The sequence below is a fragment of the Strigops habroptila genome, chromosome 1, assembly GCF_004027225.2.
Source record: "Strigops habroptila isolate Jane chromosome 1, bStrHab1.2.pri, whole genome shotgun sequence".
In the NCBI taxonomy this organism is placed as follows: domain Eukaryota; kingdom Metazoa; phylum Chordata; class Aves; order Psittaciformes; family Psittacidae; genus Strigops; species Strigops habroptila.
Genome location: NC_044277.2, coordinates 7985945 through 8007410, shown reverse-complemented (window position 1 = coordinate 8007410; position 21466 = coordinate 7985945). Strand labels below are relative to the sequence as shown.

The window sequence follows — 21466 nt, the reverse complement described above, 5'->3', positions numbered from 1 at the left end:
ATGGACCAAATGGAGGTCAGGGAGTGAGCATGAGTGGGAGTAATGGAAACCAGCCTGCATGGAGCTGAAAGACCCTATGGGATCAGGGGAGCAGCTTCACTACAGCTAAAATAGATCCCACTGTATTGCAGCTTGAACGCACTGTTCAGGGATTGAAACCGTGTTATGATAGGACCTAAACAAGAGTCCTGAGCATTGCAGACATAAAGACTATATGTTGTAACCTAGTAGAAAGGAACAGTTAAGTCAAAAAGGCTGCTGGAATGGGAACAGTGAGAAAGGTCCTTTACTGCATTAGAATCAGCCCCCAAAGTCAGCCCAAGTCAAGTTGGTCCCTTCAGGACTCTAAGTCAACAAACTTCTCCCTTGCCAAGTAAGGAGTGGGTATCATCATGACAGCTTTAGGGCAGAAAATGACTTTGTAGAACATGATGAAGAGCTTCCATCTTTGGCATCTAGTGCTGCTACTGATGTCACATTGAGCCTCAACTTAACAATAGGTGCAACCACCTCAATGAAACTGGATGCTTTTCAAAGCTGATGGATGTACAGGTTGTATTTTTAGCTTTCCTTTTAAAACAAAACAAAAAGACCACACTGGCCACAATTATTGCTAATTGTGAGGGATACAGGACTTACCCTCTGTATTATTTCAGTGCTGAAATCCAGGAATAACTAATGCAACCTCAGGAGAACAGTTCTGTGGATTCCATGCAGGGATCTTCTCCTTTTCCTTCCCCACTCATGTGCTGTGCCTGCCTCACACAGTGTCCCAAAATATGTCCTCCTAGTCCAAATTCCCTTTGGGAAGCCTGTCCTGGCTGAACATGTGCAGCACAGCAGTTCCTCAGGAACTCAACAATTTCAGGCATGACTAAATAGAGATGGACCAAAGCCATGTTAATGGAAAAGAAGTACTTCCAGAACCCAGGAAACCATTTTATTAGTTCATGAAGAAAAGCATTTGTTAGATCAATGTAGACATCAACTGCACCAACCTTTTGCCTGAGCATGTGTGCTCAGGGCCTTGTTCCATCCTGTTCTTCTCCCTTTCCCTCAGGTTGAATACAGGTCTATATCATGACATCTGCTCCAAAAGGCTGATAGAAGGAAGAGGAAGGAAAAATAAGCCTAGAAGGAAAAATAAGCTTAAAAGGAAACAGTGAGTACTCTGTGTGGTACCCTCAGTCCAGGAGAGAGGGGAAATTTTATCACACTAGACAAGGATGGAGCAAGGTGGACACTGATCACAAACAGCAAATCTTCGGGCAGTGACCTGCTCTAGAACTCTATGGTAATAAAAAATGTGTATCGTGGATGTTTTCCATAGGTGACACCTCCTTCTACTGAGGTCTCTAAAACAGCCCATATAGACACTCAATTTATTCACCTTCTTGACATAGAACCACTCTATATCCACTGGAAGGTGACTGTATCTTTGCACTTTGAAAGAGTCCTGGGAAGAACTTGTGACAGACTTAATATTTTACTCCCTAAGCTGGTAGTGCAAAAATGGATACCTTTGTTTCCACCCTTTTTGCTTTTCTACCTGAGACTAAATTAAGGCAAAATACTGGCACAGGGTGGAAGGAGAGGAAGCTTAAAAAGAATTAAAAGTTGAGAACTTGAGCGCATGTGGACTACATGTGCCTAAAGCAGCAGTGCTTTTGTGAGTATTTGACATCAGTAAAGCTGCTTCCCCCACAGATTTGTGTCTGGTGGCTGACTGCAAACTCCAGCTGAAGTTGTTTTCCTGCAGGTGGCTGTCTGAGAGGTCTCAGCTGTGTGGCTTCTCTGGCATCTAATAGTGCATGAATAAACACTTTCCCCAAAGGTGCAATACTCCTATGGCCTTTCTCTACTTCCTCAATGCCTTCTTTCACAAAACACACAGGAATGTGATTGTCAGAGAGATATCTCTTTTCCTGTCAAATTTGGCTTCATTTTGGCCAAGAGGCTCAAACACTACTGCAAAGGGACACAGACAGACAGACATGAACACGTACAAAATGATTGCATAAGCTCCATTTCCCCAGGAAACAGAGGCTGAAAGCAGCTCTGTTAAAAGAGAAATGTTTACTAACCAAATACCAAAGGAAACTTTGAATAACATGTTAGTAGAGTTAGAAAGCAGAATTTGGATACTTGGGCCATAGAGGGAAAACTGGTCCTCCAATATTTCATATTCCAAACAGGTTTAATCTCTTGGGGATCTATTCATATCTTTTCTAAACATCTTATAAGCTTTCTTTCTGATTTTCTTTAATATGAAAAACAAACTTGTCTGCATTTCCTAACAAAATATTTTAGAAACAACACATGGGCTAGAAGGGGAGACCAACAGAAAACCAGCCTGAGATAGGAGATGGTTATGTTTTATAGCCCTCATTCTTTTACACTACATGAGATTTCATTGGCTTGTGCCATGGGTTGTTGGGCTTTTTTCCAACCAAAGATATGGATAATCTAACCAACTTTGAGAATTCACTGGCATATTTCCAGTGTTGGGGAGCCTCAGTGTGTGATTAAAAAGGTCAAATCTGATTCCAGTCTTACTTAGACCCAACTGGGAGCAATGACACTGGTCACAGTGAATTTCCAGCAGAACAGAGATTTCCTTCCTTGTGTGGCCAACTCCATCCCAGAGACAGAAGGATATTGCTGCACAAGTAGAAGGAAAGAAGCCTGTGAATTAATAGCTATGTAATTCTGTGGTCACTGGTCTAGAGAATAGAAATACCAGGGTGTACACGTTATCCAGAGTGGGTGAAGTAATTTTTTGGAGCATGTCATAAAATTAGTTGTCCAGGAGACCATGAAATGAAGCAGGACAACCTATGAAGTGCCACTTCAGGAATGTGCGCAATCTTTGTTGGGATTCTTCATCCTTTCATAGTTTGTTAACCCATTTATTTTTCTCTCTTTTCATGTGCATCAAGAAAAACATCTGCAGGAGGCAAACCCAAAGGTTGATTCCTCCCCTGCTCTTCCCTCAGTTGTTCAAATAGTTGAGCTAATGTTTATGAATAATGCATTGCACCCGTGAACGCCACAAATCAACTCCAAGGACTTAATTTTTATACCAGCTGAGGCTCAGACTCAATATGTGCTGTAAATCCAGCTTCTTTTATTGGTTAGCAAGTATTATGTAAATCTTTATTTCCAGAAGACTACTTTTCTATATCAAGGATTTAGCACAGCATGCTCATATCTCTGGCAGGTTCCTGATTCTCTGTGGCCTGTTCGATTTGGTTATTAATTATTCTCAGAGCTTAGCATCTTATTTGTGTGATCGTTTGGGGGTGGTTTGGTTTGATTTGGTTTGGTTTTGTGGGTTTTCTTTCCCCGAAGTTCTGTTTGAAAGCTTTTATTAAAAAACTGATGGGTTTTGAGAGCAGATACTGAGATAGACAATTGTTCAGGAAAAACACTGGATACCTCAGAGTATTGTTGCTGTTGTCACAAACGTCTGGTACTGGTTCAAAACAATGAGAACATCTTTTTTGCCCACATAATGGCCACATAAATAGCCAAGAGGAAGTTATGAAAATTTAAGAATAGATGAACACAATAGTCAGGCCGTTGTTTTTGAGGGCAAGGAAGAAAGTACAGTGTCTGAAGTTACTGGCATCAATAATTGAAAATCTAATATAACACATATTCATAAATTGATATAAAGTTCTACTTTTTTTTTTTTTAATGGGAACTTTCAGAAACTAGCATTTTAATGGCTCATGTCTTTGCTACTGTCATTCAAACCCTCATGTTCTCATTCACAGTGGAACAGCTCAGCTGCTGACAGCCAGATTAATACTGCTGAAATCAACAGTGTCGCACAGATTGACACCAGCTGAAGACCTGTCCTGGTAAATCTGAGCCTATTTATGCGGGATGAAACCGCAGTCATGTCTCCCCAAAGGCAGTATTCTCACTTGGAATATAAATGGGTTTGGCTGCATGAATGAACTAAATATTGAAAGTTCCATATTTCAGACTTAGCTGCTGCTTCACCTGTATCAGTGGATCTGATTTATACCAGTTCTTTGGAGAAATAATCACTCAGTCCTGGAGTGTTCATACTCAGGCTGGTTTACCTAAACTAAATGGTTTTCTTTTTAGCTGTTGGGTGTATTATCAGCCCTACAAGTATGCCAGCATGTGGAGCCCAAGGCACATAGGGAGTGCATGCGTGCTCAGTAACGGAAACCTGGATTGAATAATACTTCAAGGTACTTCCCTTCACCTGGCATTTTTTAAGGGACTGAGGGAATCCAGTGGTGGATTTACTGGATTAGCTCCTGCTGGTACCTTCTGCATAGAATCATAGAATGGTTTGGGTTGGAAAGGACCTTAAGATCATCTAGTTCCAACACCTCTGTCATAGGCAGGGATGCCTCAAAATAGATCATGTCACCCAAGACTCTGTCTAACCTGGCCTTGAACACTGCATCATAGTACCAGGGATACAAGACTGAAGAGAAGGAGCTTTTGGCCTGCTATCCATACTGTGGTTCCATCCATCTTCTTCTTTGGAAAGACTGTTTCGACAGCAAAAGAGTGTGTCCTCTTTCTGTATTGCAGCTTTATGCACTCTGTGGCGTCAAGTCTCATCCGCAAAGGCCAGTAACACAGTGGAAATGAGATATTCACCTGTGTTGAAGCGGGGATGACTGAGTGCTCAGATGCTTGATGTTATCAAGATGCAGCTAAACCAGATATTTTCATACTCTTGTTTCTAAAGCTTCTTTGATATTTCAAAGCGTCAGGCTGATGTAACTCTCCTTCCCAGCACCTAAGTAGTAATAATGACAACAATAATAGACGGTGTGGTCTGACTCCCCCTTCCCATTCCAGTATGTGACTCCCAAAGCGGGTGAGGTTCCTTAGCCTTCCTGCTTATTGCAGACCCAGCAGGGTTCCTGCTGCTCATCAGGAAAATCCTGCATGGAAGGGGTGTCTTCTCCAAAACTGAAGGAGAAGGGGTGGAAGGGGTGTCTTCTCCGTCACCCTGGCATGTAGAAAGGCAGAAAAAGGGGCACTCTGATAGAAAACTAATGCAGCTATTTGTTTGGTTTGTTTAAAAGCCAGACTCCTGACTAAGCCTTTACCTTTATGAATCAGGAAATTCCAAGGTGCTCTTTTTTCCCTTGGACCTGTAGGCAGACTCTGATCTCACTTATTACAGGGTAAATCCACTACAGACAAGGAGCTATTCCTGCCACACGTTTTCAAGCAAGAGCAGCATCCCTCCTCCCTGAAATTTCTTTCTGTTCTTAGTAGTCGCTGTGTTCTTTGGCCAGCTACAGCATTCAGTAAAAGTGTCAGGCACATCAAACAGCATGAAATAAATCAATCCATTTCCCAGTTTATTTAGTCTAAAAAGACTGTAAAATGGAGTCAAACTGAGAAACCTGTTTATGTGGCCAAGAAGCCTAAGGGACATATTGAGGAAAGAGTGATATTACAGTGTTAGGCTAACAGAATCAGAGCTAGTTTGCACTGTGGCATGCTACCTGTTTCCAGTTCACTGTGGATGGCGTGACTGCAGAGTGATGGATAGTTGCATTTGCAGACATAATGTCCATGGAAAGTGAAAGGTAAAGAGACAAAAGTCATAAAACCATAAAATTGCTTCAAGATCCAGAAAACCAGTTACATGGAGACTTAAAAGCAATGTGGCTTCCTTGTTTTATTGAAGAGAAGAGTCAGCAGTGATTTACTGAACCCTGGAATGTTTATATGTTGGAAGAAGGTACTGAATTCTCATCAGCCAAGCAGACATTGGCAGAAAATACTCAGACTGAAAATACAGCACAAACTTTTAATAGTGAATGTAACTGTACTCAACAAAACATGAAGTGGATTTTCCATCATTTGAAGGTCTTAAATTGAATTTAAGTCTTTGAACTAGACAGACAAGTGCCTTTAGAGACTCTATTAATTGGGGTCAGTACAAAATTCCTCAGGATTAAACCAGGATGATACAGGATTGCAATGATCTCTTTTAGGACTGTCATCCTTAGAGACAATCCTCAGGTGTGGGCTGCTGCCATCACTGTGTTAAACAAGAGCCTAAATGTCCCTGTCATTTAAAACTAAGTCACACATGTGTACTGACATACCATATCCACACAGGAATCGCCATCAGAGAGGCTGCTGAGGCAGCTGGATGTCTCAGCATCCCTGCCCTGGAGCTTCAGACCCACCCCTTTATCCTTGTCTCATTCAAACTAAGACAGAGGGTCTGGTTTATGATCACTACATGACAAACCCCCACGACCGACATGAGATGAGCTGTGGAGCTACAAGCAGCCAGATGTCCACATCTCAAAGACACCACCCTTGCTGACACACTTGACCACAGCATTTACTAAGGAATTCACTGAGGGGGATGAACTATGCAGGAGAAATAGTCAAAAAATGAGTGAGATAACCATCTGTTTTGTGGGAAAAAAAAAACCAAACAAACCAGCACACTGCCATTTCTGGTGTCAGTTGTAAAGTGACTCCCTTCATTTTGGAGTCTGATGGCTCAGGAGCTTTGAACTCTTGTTCCTCTTGTGTTTGCAAAGCTACCTTTGCTAGGCCTGATAGCATGGCCCCTTCAGCTCCAAGCCAGCAAGCACGACTTGTACGAGGTATTATCCACCTGCTTTACATCTGAGGCTATTAACCTAGGTTAATCCATCTAGTTTCACCTCTTTTTTAAGAGGCCATCTCAACTTGGTCAGAGGAGTTGTGCTCTCATACTGCTCTTTCCACTTCACAAATAATTTAGGGATTTAGACCTCAGTCGGGCACTGAGTGGTATCCACGTGCAGATGAACATCACTCAGGTGACACGAAGGTAGCAGGCTTCTTTCAAGATTCCTCAGTAGAAAGAGAGTCCCTGTCACTGAGTATTGCTGGTGTATGTGGAAGGATGTGTGCTAGTGACAGAGGGGTGAAAGAAATACTGAAATACAGAGAGGTGGAATGAATTAACAGAGGAGAAAGTGAGGAAAGAGAGGAGAGGAAGGAGAACAGAAACAGCCCTGGAGGAACCTGACAGAAAATACAATCACCAACCTTCTTCATGGTGGAATGTCTTGGGAAAGGGCTGTAATAGAGGGGAAGGTGCTGGAGGAGGAAGACCGAAGGTGGCACTTCTTCCAGTTTGCAGCCAAGCTCTTTCCCAGGGCAGCTGGGTGTCCAGACTGTCACACACGAAAACTGGTCCTTTTAGAGCTCCCTGGTCCGTCTGGTGTGAAACCATTAAACTGCTCATTTCTCACCACACGAGAGATGAAAGTCACTGTGAGAATAGGTGTTACTGGAGTACATCTTCCTTGCTGTAACGCGCCCGCCATCAGCCACAGCCTTGAGCCTTCAGTAGTGCCAGGTCCCAGAGCAAACCCCATCACAGTGCAGCTCCCCTGGAAGGCTGGGGGTGCTCCTGGAGGCAGGGGAGCTCACCCAAGCTAACCTGGCACACTGGAGCTACAGGAGGTAGCCAAGGCTGAGCAGAGGTTAAGGCACCATCTCAGTTCTAGTTTGGCCATCAGAGTGTTCACCCACCCACTGCTGCCCAGGAGGGTTTGCTTACATTTAAACTCACCTTGACACCTCTTTTAGCCCATGTTTTTCTTGGGTTTAAGACCTGTAAATGGTTTTCCTTCCCTTTTCAAGCACTTATTTTCTTTATATTATTCTATTTCAGTTTAAGGATGAAAGAGACTTTAAATTCTCCCAAATTCAAATTTAGCAGGGTGAGGGAAAATACTATGTCTGTGCCTAGGTAAAAGGAGAAAACCACATCAGAGATTACCCAGCTAAAATTGAAGTACTCATTAACAGGGATACAGCTGATCAGAGAATTTAGCTCTGTTCAGGTTGGGGTTTGCAATACCATGTACCCAGGTAATATTTGTTATGGCCACTGCTGGGCAGAAATAGAAATAGAAATAGATAGAAATGTATATATTTCTATATATTTACAACGTATAAATAAATGTGACTGGGCCCAGGAGCTGGTGCATACTCTGGTACACTCCACCAAAATCAGGGAAGGGATGTGCAGCATGGCAGGGGACAGTACACCCTTCCTTCCCTTTCCCATGTGGATTTCTCTCTAAAGATGGGGATCCCAAGGGAGCCAACATACTACATCCCACGAGGCACACTTGCAGGACAAATGTCCTTCCACACTTCAAATGAAGCCACTCTTTTTAAAAGATTAAATACATCAATGATCTTGTATGTATTTGTATGCAAGAGTCTGAGTGCCATGAGCAACGTGAGGGATAAGCTCTGAGCGCTTCAGCGCTATGCTAAAATCACAGCGTGTTGGAGCACGGCGCTGCAGCTTTCCCTTTAAGAGCCTTTTGGCTAACGGCGATAGACTGAAATGCAGGAGGTGGGACAACACCACACACAAAAATGAAGAAGTGAAGGCAGGAAAAGTTTCTCCAGAGGAAAAATGCAGGGCTTGTCCTTCACCCTGACGTCAGATCTGTCTTTAATAAAATCCCCAAAGAGCCAAGAGAAAAAGGCAGAGTGCTTAAGCTTGGGTTGTCAGTTCAGGATTGCTCTGCATTCCCCAAAGTGGTGTTTTCGTTCAAAACGGCTCTAAAGCTGGGTTCAATCAATGTATTTAATCCCGGCTTCCAGGAATGAGGTGGCTTTTGCCCTGGATTCTAGCAACAAGCAGCATTTTGCAGGTGAGTTTGGAAACTGCAGGAGGGACTCGTCTTCTGCAAACAAACTTGGGTTTAATGCAAGGTGGGCTGGGAGAGCTGAGCGTGGTGCATGTGGGAAGGTGGGCATTGAAAAGGAGGTGGGAGATGTGGGAGTGGGGAGAGAAAGATGAGCAGGAAAGGAAAGGAAAGGAAAGGAAAGGAAAGGAAAGGAAAGGAAAGGAAAGGAAAGGAAAGGAAAAAAGAAAGGAGTAGGGAAAAGAATAGGGAAATGGATAAGGAAAAGGGAAAGGAATAAGGAAAAAAAGGGAAAGAAATAAGTAAAAGGGAAAGGAATAGGAAAAAGAATAAAGAAAATGGAAAGGAATAAGTAAAAGGGAAAGGAATAGGAAAAAGAATAAAGAAAAGGGAAAGGAATAAGTAAAAGGGAAAGGAATAAGGAAAAGGAAAGGAATAAGGAAAGAGAAGGGTGCAGGAGTGTCTCTGTATTGAGTCCATCTCTGCTCAGCATCCAGGTGGATCTGCACAGAAAACTGTAGTGTGGGGGGGTTGGTTTGTTTAGTGTTTTATTCTTTCATTTCTACTCTTTTTATCGCTACTATTTGTGCTGTGAAGCTAAACAAGGAGCAAAAGCTCTCCCGTCCCTGCAAGTAGCAGCCGGGGTGAGGCTGTCAGGGGAGGGGGTCGTAGGGGATGGGGCAGGTCCCGACGGGCGGCGGTGCCCGAAGGGGTCGGGGCCGGAGCGGTCCCGGACAGGTCTCTCCGCGGGGCTGGGGCAGGAGTCGGAGCCGCAGCAGGGACCTGGAGCGGGAGCGGAGCCGGGGCCGGGCGGAGCCGCAGGTGTGCCGCTGCCGGCGCAGGAGGAGCGGTGTTTCCCCGTCTCCCGATCCCCGGTCCACGCAGGCAGCAGCCGCTTCCCTTGGCCTCCTCTTTGGAAAAACCTGTACGGGAAAGCCGCCCATTTCAGGAAGGTGTTCACGTTTTGATTGCCTTGTCCCGGTGCCTGACTGCCGCTTGTGTAAAATCCCCGGGGGAGAGAAACTGGGAGCTGTCGTGACCAGGACTGGCACGATAGAGAGGCAGTGAGTGCCGAGAGCCTGTTGCGACCGAGCAGCCACGCAGGAACCTGCAGTGTTCCTGATCCTCATCCACATCCCCATCCTCATCCCCATGCTCGGACGCAATGCTGTACTCCACTTGGGGAGCCCTGGGGCCCCTGAAAGAGAAGTGGATCCAAAGGGACCCATTTGAGCCACCCAGCTGGAGGTCGGGGCAGTCTCTGAGCCACAGACACGTGAAGCCGTGTCTGAGCATCGCTTCTGCTAAAAGGGGGTAACATCACCCGCTTTGCATTGGTGGGGGGGGAGGTTGCTTTGTAGGGCTGCTGGCATCAGGGGTTGGCTTCTGTGTTGTGAGATAAAGCGAGGCTTTAAAGCCAGAAAACAGCACGCGTGGTGTGGTGCACCAGACACACCTGTGTGAAAGCAGATGGCAAAGTGATAAGTCCCGCGTGAGTGCTGAGATGGACTGATAACAGTGCCTCTTCGAGCAAACAAAATACAACACAAAACGCAAACCTGACAACAAACGAACAAAATACACCTCTTGTGCTCTCTGAGGTAAGTTGATTCTCGGCTCAGCTGGTTTCTGTTGAGCAAGTAAAAAGTCACACAGAGGGAGAATAGTGTTACTAGAGCAGATCAGTGTGAGCCTTGTGAATTTTACAGTGGCTGTCCTGGGTTCGGTTGGTACTAAAGATGTTTGTAAAAGGACATGTTGTGGCATACACACAGACACATGTGAGTGCAATCCAAATATTGCTGGCAGCATGTTTGGTCTAAAGAGTATCTAAAAAAGAGTTCAAAACAATATCAGAAATAGCTTAAAAAGAGTCCTGGATCTCTACTGTTTCAGTTCAAGCTCTCAATTGAATGGAGCAGGTGAAGTTGTGTCTGTCCAGAGCATCCCAGGGGCACTGAGCACATACACTGAATTGGACCTTAGAAGGTTGTGCTTAGAAACCATTGAGTAGGGGCAATTTCTCCCCAGTAATGAACTGGCTTTCTGTGGGTTTTCTCCAGCCGTGAACTAGACTGTGATAGGGGGTTGGTTGGCTCATGAAGGGCAGATTTATGTCTGGCATACATGAAAGAGTAGGGAAACAGTGACGAAGAGTGTGTATAGCATGGATCAATGAGATGGACTGGGGAGATCAACTGGGAGCTGGTATTAGTCCATCTAATACTTATAGGACTTTTGGGAGAAGAGCAGGCTTAGTTTGGTCTGCTTAAGGGTTTGATGTCTGAAGGAGCAAGGGATATTGCGATTGAAGTGGGATATTGTGAATATTTAGCTGTCATGTCCACCCTGCTCATGAGAGATATCTTGTCTAAGTCACAGATGAGTGCTGGTAAAGCTCTGACACTGCCCCACCTCACTGTTGTGTTGCATCTTTGGTGGCATCATCACAACTGTAATAAAGATCTTTCCATCACTTCATAGACTTCCATGGAGTGGTAGCATCAGGCAGGTTGCTGTGCACAGGCAAAAAGCCCTGAAATCTCCCTGGGATCTTGTCAGTCTTCACACATATGAAGAAACATGGACAGAAAAAGATGCTCCACTGGGAAAGAGGAGGGTTGACTATCTGGAATATGATTGGAATGTATATGTTTGTTCCCAGGAGAAAGGCAGAGGAGTTAACATGTGAAGGTCAGGCATGTCCCAAAGGGCATTTCAGAAGGTAACTTACCAAGTTCTGTGGGAGTGTCCCCTGTTCCTCAGTACTGAGTTCTTAAACAGTTTTATCAACAAGATTTCTTCGTAGGGCATAACTGCACAGGCGGTGGGCTTGGGAAGAGAAAAATAGCTGAGCATAGCTGGGATTTCAGGCACAAGTTTTCAACATCTCTTAAAAAATGTTTTTTTCGCAGATATAAGGGCAGAGACCATGGGAGCCCAAGTCCTGTCAACTAGCCTGAGATTCCTCAGTGCCTGAGTCATTTCTGCAGCAAGGCTGGATGCGTTGGCCCCTTTCAGTGCTGCACATTGAGGAATCAGAGCCAGGATCTTCACCCTCCAGTCCTGATGGCTCAGCAGATAGGAGACCCCTTGTTCAGGCAGGTTGAAATGTCCCAAACCAGGGTGATGACTAGAAAAGCAATTCTGCACTTTGTAGAAAATGAGAAAAGGAGATTATGTAGGAAGAACAACGTTGGAGGTTTCTCAGACATTCAAAGTGAAGGCATGGGTAGTGTGTGGATTAGAAATCCAAAACAAAGAAAAGGAGGTAAATGCAAACCTGCAGACTTTAGTGGTGCTGGTAAGTAGCAGGACAAATAGCACAGAATAGTGTTGCTCTTCATCACATCAACTAGCAGGTATTGACACTTCCATTTGATGTGATGGCAGTCACGGCATACAAACACGAGGCTTTTGACTTTAGTGGGTGGCAGGGAGGAGAAAGATGTTCAAAGATGATTTTATATAGGCACCATCTCCTTTCTGAGCATTGATTTCACTCGGTAGTCACTGACGATGACCCAAGTTCAGGGCTGCCTCGGGCTGTGTGGAAAGTGGTTTAAGAACCATAACGTGCGGTTTTTCCTTCTCCTTTTTATAAGATTTATTGGCACAGATATGAGGCCAAGAATTTCATTTGTAAAATATTTGGATTTGGTGGCAGGAAAAAATGATTACATTTCTTTGGGCTCTTCCAGGCGAAACCACATTCTGACCAAATGTGAACCAAAAGACCCAACAAAAAAGGAAAAAGCGACTGATTGATTTATTAATTTATCTATTTTCTTTGCTGGCAGCTTATGTGTAGCCTAATGCTAAAGCTTCCAGACACCTTTATTCTTGACTGCAAAAATCCCGCGGCTCTCCAGGGGAGGTGAGCTGAGGTTTATCTATTGAGTGCTTCTTAAAGAAGGCTGCAGTCTTGCAACATGGATGATGATACATAGACAATCTTAGGCAATATAGGTTCAAAGTTCATCTGCCTTGTCCCTCCAACCGCCGCACCTAGACAGCATCTGGTTATCTGGCTTGATACACATCTCTTTAGAAAGGCTCCTATCCTACACTTCCATTGTAGGATGTCAATTAAAATTGGTCTGGTTATAGCACCTGAAGATTCAGATATGCAAACAAGTGTCTTCTGGCTTAAAACTGGTAGACATGATCCCCATGTGTATGGCTGCATCGTATATGGGGTTTTCTCAAAGCTGATCTTTCATTTGTCAGCCCCCCCTCACAAATCCACTTGCAGAATGAAATCATTGCCAAGGCAACGCCCTGAAGGTAGCACGAAATGTGCTTCACATGGATCAGAGCTTCAGACCCAAGTCTGTCTCTTGCGAAGGTGACTCCTAAATACACAAACATACACAGAGTTTTTGCTGAGAGTAGCTTCTTCACACCTTCTCCTATCAGTGTCTGTATTTGCCATCAGCTGCCAGTGTGCAATAGCTTCTTTGCCAACATTAACCAAGACAGAGCTGGGGACAGGAACCAGCTTCCTCATCTCCTCACATTTGTGGTACTGCCTGTTTGTGTCCCCTGTGCAGGTCCTGTCCCCATTTCACAATGCAGCAGTCCTATTGCAGTGTGAGTACCTTGTTAGTGGGACTTCTCCAGGGAAGGGCATTACTTCAAAATGATAGCTGTGGGTTTTAGCAAAAAGATGAGATTAACATGATGCTACAGGGTGTCTGTCTGTAGAAAGGTTTGTCAGTGTAGTGATAGGACAAGGAGTAATGGGTTTAAACTAAAACGGGGAAGTTCAGGTTGGGTGTAAGGAAGAAGTTCTTTACTGTGAGGGTGGTGAGGCACTGGAATAGGTTGCCCAAAGAAGTGGTAAATGCTCCATCCCTGGCAGTGTCCAAGGCCAGGTTGGACAGAGCCTTGGGTGACATGGTCTAGCATGAGGCGTCCCTGCCCATGGCAGGGGGTTGGAATGGGATGATCTTAAGATCCTTTCCAATTCAACCCATTCTGCGATTCTATGGTTCCATCTTCTGCCTTCCCCAGGTGCCATGGAAAGGCAGTGGTCAGAAAGATCAGAAGTTTTCCACAGCCACATGGGACTTCTTTCTTCAGAAGCCTTAGGCTCTCATGTTGACCTATTAAGAGTTGCTTTAGCATCTTGCCAGTGCTCAGCTTACTGAGAACTGCTCTTTTTGGATGGCCTCAGTGTCCCAGAGGGGTCTTGAGCATTCCTGTCTGGACAGCTCTGGCTCTCACGCACAAGTGGAAATGAAGCTGTAGTATTATGTATGTGGACATTGGCAGCTGTGGCCTGGCAAAAGCTGAACGTCCACAGCTTCAGCTGAAGATACATGTGAGTATCAAACCTGACAGTGTCTCATGTTGTGGACTAGAAAGCAGGGTAAGGTTTCCTCAGCCTTTCAAATTTGTCACCCGGAGGTGCAGGTCGGCACCCTGTATTAACATTCCCCTTGATTCCCTCCTTTGCTTTCTTATATCTCAACCATCCTCATTCTCAGGGTCCTTATGTTAAAAGCAGAATTTTCTGTTTCTATTAGAGAAACTTTGACTGAGAGCTGTCACCTTGGCAGTGATGGGCCTAAGCAAAGTCTACCCATTTGTTCTTTTTCTGTGTTCTGATGTCCACTAAGAATCCAGACCCAGTTTCTTGCACTGGGATTACAGCACACAATTTCCCCATCACTCCCCTTTCCAAGTTTTGTCCCACCCAGGGTTTGCTGAATCCTGAGAGGAGTTACCTTCAGCCTCCCATTGCTGCAGGTTGACAGCTCTGCGCAGATGTTCTCCAGTGCTGCTCTGGGATTCCCAGCTCTGGGTGAGGATCACTTTGTTCTCCTGCACCCTGATGGTCTCCCAGCCCGTTGGTCCCTCTGTTATTTATTGCATTCATACTGAAACCTTATGTGTTTCCCTTTTATCTGCTGCTTATTCTGGTGCCCTGGGTGAAGCTTCTGGAGTCCTCTTAATGCATTATGCCTTCTAATAGACTGCTGCTGGGCTTTGACTTGCATCCTTGCATCTGGGCTAGGTGTAGGAAAGCAGAAGGGAGAAAAGGCATTTTTACCTCTGGGGTGCCAAGAGCTGGCTCTGCTCTACAAGCAATTCTTCTTGTGAATGGGGAAGGAAAGGAGAGCCTTTAGGCTGAAACAGCTGTGGAAGAAGATAACACTTAATCTAAGCTTTGCAGCAGAACCTGAATAAAGATTTTCTAACACTTGGGTTGGTAATGCATTCCAGGACTGTGTGGTCATCTCTGTGTTCCTCTTCTCCTTCCCAACAGCTCCCACGTTGTTCTTCTGTTTTATTAGTCTGGGTCTGTCATTCTGCTTAACCTATAAAGCAAATGAGAGATGAGCAAGCTGGAAGGCCAAGTTTCATGAACTCCAGGATGGCAAGCAATGAGCCCAAAGGGAAACCTGAGAGGTATTTGCAGAAATAATTGTGGGGTCATGCCTCATCCGTGGAGAGTTGTGAGTCATTTGGATCCCGATGTTGCTGGACATGTGCACAGTTAGGTCTTTGCTACTATGAAGCAATTCCAGCCTTGTGAGAGGACCTTCTCCTAAGAGCTTGCCTTGCAGATTGGGAACGAGTTAGAAGAAAAAGCACCTTGTGCTTGGTGATGGGGCAGCATGGCAAGATCACTTGGTCCAGCACTTCACTGGCACTCAGATGAACAGAACTCACAATACCTGTAATGCTTTGGCTGCTTTTACACCTTTTTCTTAGAGCTGAAACTAACTGCTTCTACTTAGCTTAAGGTAAACCTGTCCTTTCCCTTCCTACTGAAGTAATCTCCAGTGAAAGGCTTCCAGGTGGATATGAAGCACTGGTTTTATCATTACATCTCCAGCTTGCAACTGTCTAGCTTGACTGAGTTAGTAGCGACATTAGATTTAGAAACATGGAAATATTATATGTAGCATCCGTATATAATGGAAAAAACACAGTAAAGGCAGTAGTACCAAGCAACTTTGTCGTTCTGTACAACACCTAAACTAAAACTTGCTACGTGCCAACAGGAACAGTGCAAACCACAAAGAATTTCCAACTTTGACCAGAATTGCTCTGGATACTCTGTTTGTTTGTTTATTATTTTATTTTATATTTACTTTTTGTCTTAGAGGGTAGCAAATTTTTAGCAGTTGCACTTTCCCCTTGCTAGAATTTATGAATGCAACTCAAGCTTTAATTTCTGAGGGGTTTAACATTTTTTATTCCCATCCATGCTCTACCAGCTTCCCAGACTACCATCCTGATTTCTTTTTTGGTGTTTTGTTACTGGAGCTTTGTTAGTAACAAGAGACAGCAAGATGAGTGGGGGATTGTTTCTTTCTCTTGCTGAAGTTTCCACATCTCCATATACTTATGCTTGGCCTGTGAAAGGAATATTATATTTTTGGATTTGTAAGTCTCCTTTCTGTTTTTTTAAGCCCACCAATATATTTGGATGTGTCTGATGACCAAGCAGGCTATAGCTCACACTTATCACCAGCTTATATCGGCTTTGACAAAAGGAACTTGCTGTATCTGAGATGGTAAGAAGGCAGAGAGATTGAAATCCATATGGGGGAATTAAGTGCTCCTCCAAGTGGCTGGCACATGTACTTGGCTGCCTGCAGGCTACCAGTTCCCTGGGTTTGGAGTAACAGCTGGGTCATTTTAGCTGTTTAGCAAGGAAGGACCAAACCACAGAAGCTGCAGCCAGTGCTATGAATCTGCAAGTGGATTACGCTATAAAACTCTGGTTACACTTTTATGAGAAAGAAAAAAAAGGCGGAAAATTAGGAAAATATCCATGTTCCATTAAGTAGTTTGGCCATTCAGCAGGTGATTTATTTATAAGCACTGCTGGCAATGTTTCCTACTGGATCTTGGTCTTGGAGCACTAGGTCATACCCACAGCGTCTGTGTGTGGGCTGATATACATTGATGTGAGAGAACGAGGGCAAATTCAGTCGGCTTCCTTCTGTGAGTTTTTCTTTCACATTTGACCCTATGTATTGTCATTACTGTAGTTAAATATAAAATGACATCCCTGCTCTTTAGCACTGCAGTTCATTTATGGAGATCATTCACTATTAATTTTCACTGTTTTACTAGAGTGCCAGGTGTACATTTTTAATATTACATTTAATTGCACATTTCTATGAGGCATGGCCCTCCATGGGCCTGTCAAATTGGTCAGAGAAGCTTCAAGCTGACGTCGAGGAGATGGTCTATTTCTGAAGGTCATTTGACTTATCTTTGAAGATTTTATATCAAAACCTGTACCAAGCTTCCTCTCTGGGGTTCCCCAAAGAAGTGGTGTGATCATGCTCATGCAGGCTGGTGAATTCCTTGGCCATCAAAGCTGTCCAGATGTGGGTGAGCTCCTGAGTCCATGGTGGAACAATGCATCACGTGCCTGGTTTCAGGCTCAGATATGACGCTTCTGCTTCTTTTAGATGATACACTTAATTTTGTGTGTTTTACATATACATATATATAATACATATATGTGTATGCTCTCCCCCCCTTTTTTTTGTAGTTTGTTTCCATACGTTGCATATAGGCTGTCTGTTTGTGCTTGAGGAGATGTTTGTGTCATAGTTTTGACTGTGTCCCCCCACTCCCAGCTATATTAAAATGCTTTCTAGAATATCATCTGGGAGGCTGGACTATTGGATTAGAGGAGTAAATGGATATTATGGGAATACAGTTGAGAACCCTTCACAAACTCTGCATCCTCTATGATTGTACCGTTTTATAGAGGAATAATTAAAGAATCACATTTCTCTCATTCCCACGTGGCTATATGACCATGAAGGTGTTGATCCTCATTTTATTGTTCACCCTGTAACATACAGGGAATCTTGCTGATAAAACTCCCTCTACGGCAGGATCAGTGTGGATATAAATATTTTGGCTTAACACCTCCCTCCCCAGACGCTTCCCAAATGTGTTTTTTCTGGCACAAATCGTGTCTGTGGATCAGCCTTGCCCCAGGGGGATGCTCGGAAGAAGTAGGGTGCTATGCAGGGCTGCTGGGGAGCACCACCACAGCCTTGTCATTCGTGCATCAACACTGCCCTCGCGTGTTGGGCACTTGGGAGACCAAACCTGCGCCTGGTTTGCTCCCGCTTGGCTTGCTATGGGTTACAGGCAGCCCGCACCAGCTATTCGGAGACAAGCAAAATTGATGGTACCCGTATAATTAGAAATTCATCTTTATCATCCTGGAGACAAAACACATAGCTGGTGTCCTCCTCTATGTATGAGAGCAGCAGTGTTAACTGTTTAAGGGCTGCAAAGTTGCCACTTTCCAGCTTGGGGGCTGTTTAGGGTGGGGAAGTGGTGGTGTTTGTATGGTGGGGTTTTTGGGAGGCACGATGGATATGAAGTCTAAGCAACTTTCTCCTTGTGACCTGCTAAAGTGCTTCAGTGCCCAGATGTGGAACTCCCCATGTCAGTGGGTTGTGGTGGATCTGCAGCAATACCTGACCTGAGGAAGGGGTTTTGGTTGGTTCGTTTGTTTTATTCGATGCCATTTGTGGTGTCTGGATCAGAAACGGAGATCTTGTCACCTGGTTGGTTTAGACCTGGGCCCCAGCTGGTATCATAGCTGCATGCAAGCAAGAATGCATAATGTGTGAAGGACCCATCTCATCACTTTGCACAGATGCATCAAGTTATAAACTGCTGATCACCACTGATTTGATGTCTTTGAAGGTATTGGAGAGGTGAAGGAGTCTTGCCCTTTTGCAAGAGTCAGGTGCGTGTGATGGTTGAAAGTTAAAACACAAAGCAACTGACTTTGCTGAACAGACAGCATCTGAGAGTCAGCTTAGTGGAATTTTGCGTCCAGTAAGAACTAAACAACTTAGTTTATTAGCTGTGTGTAGGAGGAGGGATCACGGTATGGTTACAGTGTAGGAACAAGAAATCTAAGTGCTATTTTTGGCTCTGCCACAGACATCCTGTCTGCCTTTGGGACAGTCACTTCATCTCTTGGGCCCCAAACTGAAATAGGGTTATTCAGTAATTTCATCCTCACGAAAAGTGCTGCTTTCCACCATGAGCAAACACTCCTAGGAACAGAACGTGACATGCTCTGCTTGCTTGTGAAATGCCGTGTGTGCATTCCCATCGGGAGAGCTGATACCTCTGAGTATATCAGCTTTCACATTTACTGCTTGCACTAATTATTTTAGGTTCTTTCTCTGGCATCTTTTTTACCAAAGCCCTGAATTTCAGTTCTGTTTCCACTGACTTCAGGGTCAGGAGGATTAATTCTCCAGCACAATATATAATTTTCCTATACTAATAACTTCACTCCTTTTCTTTTTTTTATTCATGAATATGGAGGTGTTCTCATTTCCTTGCTTGTAGTTTCCACTGTATTTAGTTTGAAAGCAATGGTTTTGTCCCCAACATCTTGTAAAGTCAAGAGCAAATCTACAGGCCTCTCTGTTTTTCCTTCCTTCCCCACTTGCAATGTGTCAGCTTTTGTTGGAGGTGGGAGGGAAGGTACAGGTGCTTCTGGGGGCTTTCTGAGCTTCAAGCATGCCTGGAATAATGTTTGTAGTACAAAGCCCAGCTTGGCTGGAGAGATGGCTCCAACCTCTTCTGAGCCCCCTCCTTCCCATCGCCTGAGTTTGCTCTTTGTGCTGTTTCTGTGCCAACTTCCCAGGAACAGCCTGTTCCCGCTGTTCAGGGACTCACCACCACCTCCTCCTCCTTCTTCATAGCACATGGGACAAGATGCTGTCTGCAGCCATCACTCTGCTGACTGTGCTTGCTAAAAAAGCAAATGCCCCTTAGAAAAGTTGTTTTGGATCAGCCCACCTCTCAAGCCGCACATGAGAGGCTTATATGGGTGATCTCCCCAAGCTCCCCTTGGCTCTCTCTGTGCAATTCTGCCAGCCCTTCATCCTTGATGCTCTGCTCAGCTACTGCTATGGGCAGCCAAAATGTGGGTGAGAGAATATCACGCGGGTATCACGTCAGCATCTAGGACACACTGCTTCCCGGGGCTACAGCATGGGGCTGACCACATGCTTAAATCTAGACTAGTGGCCCAGGTGTCTGTGCACCCACAGCCTCAGGCCACTTCCTCTTGATAGAGGGCTCCAGAGCAAATGCGTGCTGTAAAACTCTGTTGCAATGCAATGGCCATGTGAACTTACACGAGTTAACCAACTTTATCCAAGTCTTGCAAGCCAAATATTCTGGGCCAAGCCCTGCTGATTTTCAGAACAGGAAAGTATTATGTTCCTAGCCATGAGTGAGCAGCCAAGAGAAGGAGCCTTCCCATGGCAGGTCTATAAATGTGGTGCTCCATGGAAATCCAGATGTAGAGAAATTGTCCATGACAAGGTTAGGAAACTTGACGACTGTGAGAGAACATCAAGATGAATATTTTGAATCTGAATTCAAGGTTTTCTCTAAAGAAACTATCAAGTAGCCCAACTATTAGAAAGAAACTTCAATTCAGAGCTGCAGAGATGATCTCAACGTGGATGGGAACTTCCTCAGGACCCCCAGTTCTGTGCTGAACAAGCGCTGTTTTGGAACGAAACCATTCTTGCATTCCCTTCTCACTAGCATCAAATAAATCTATATGAGATATTTGAATAGTAGGCATTCTGAATGATCTTAATGTTACAAATGTGCCTGCTGCCCTGGCTTTTCAGCCTCTGCCTATGGAAAGCCCCAGTGTTCTTTTGTATTTTTTGATATCTTAATATTTTGTCATTATCTTACTTCCTTTTAATGTTAATAAAGTTTAAGTGAGGTACACTCCATACAGTTTTCACTCACTTTTTACCAACTGCTACCTCTGTGGATTATCTGATGTTATTAAGATCTACTGCATGAAATGATAGATCAGCATTTACATTGAATTGGGTAAAACTTGAAAAGCCCTCATGTTACAGATCTAAATCACACTTAAAGATGAAAAATAAGACAAAAACGTATCGGTGTGAAGGTAAAACACAGGTATCCTCTTCTGAGAAGCCACTAAAGAAGCAGGCACTCTCTGTTCTCTTCTGGTTTGTGGAGTTAGTTCTTGTAGGCTATGTGAATATGTGGTGTGAGGCTCTGCTCCCCAAAGGTCAGCCTTAAACTCCCCTCAACTACAGTGCAGTCTGCAGGAGGCTTGATATTATTAGCTGTTGGCATACAAAATGAGTGTATTTGAAGAAAAAGTTGTTCCTTCTCATTTTGCATCAGTCCCTTTGTAAAAGGTTTTCTGGCTTGTGTTTCTGTGTTTTGACATTGTCCCAGGCTTACACAGTACATTGATAGATAGTTTCTATAACTGAAACAGGGGGGAAGCCCTTGTGTGTTACAGAAAAAATGCTGAATTCAACTGTTTTCTTGAAAAGCTAATGGGATCTCTGTGTAGGGTCAGTAACCTGGGACCAGATTCACATCAGTGTTCTCATATCTCTATTTTTTCTCTACTCTGTGTCTGAATCCAAATACAAACCCATGAGACATGGGCACTCCTCTGAGGCTGTGAGCTTGGCTGAAGAAATAGGAAATCAAAAGTAAAACTTCATAGGGTTATTCAGCCAAGGAGAGTTGGGGAGAGAGGAGAAAAGTATCCTGGAGACCAGGCGAAATATGGGGGTGTATGTTGAGAGATGGACAGCCGTGGGAGGTCTGGTCCATAGTGATTTGGCTGCTCCTGGCTCAGCTTGACCTTAGGACCTGGCAGTCATCCTCAAGCCAGTAAATTCCCACTGTGTGATTTCCTTGAACCTTGAATAGGCTTTATTTCTTTGTGATAG

At 44.3% G+C, this 21466-nt stretch overlaps 1 protein-coding gene across 3 annotated transcripts in view; it reads left to right on the top strand.

The window, feature by feature from the left end:
• CCN4 (cellular communication network factor 4) overlaps nucleotides 1-21466 on the top strand; it is a 51850-nt gene that overhangs the window by 8532 nt on the left and 21852 nt on the right. The window contains exon 1 of one of the 3 annotated variants that reach the window (XM_030509343.1): nucleotides 3803-3866. The exons of 1 other annotated variant lie outside the window; for it this stretch is intronic. Coding sequence is in view for 1 of the 2 variants with exons in the window: in XM_030509324.1 (XP_030365184.1) it covers nucleotides 8652-8699 (48 nt within the window). In the remaining variant the exon portion in view is untranslated. Of the gene's footprint in view, nucleotides 1-3802; nucleotides 3867-8397; nucleotides 8700-21466 lie in introns of those variants that run through there. One more of the 3 variants, XM_030509324.1, reaches the window with a different exon arrangement.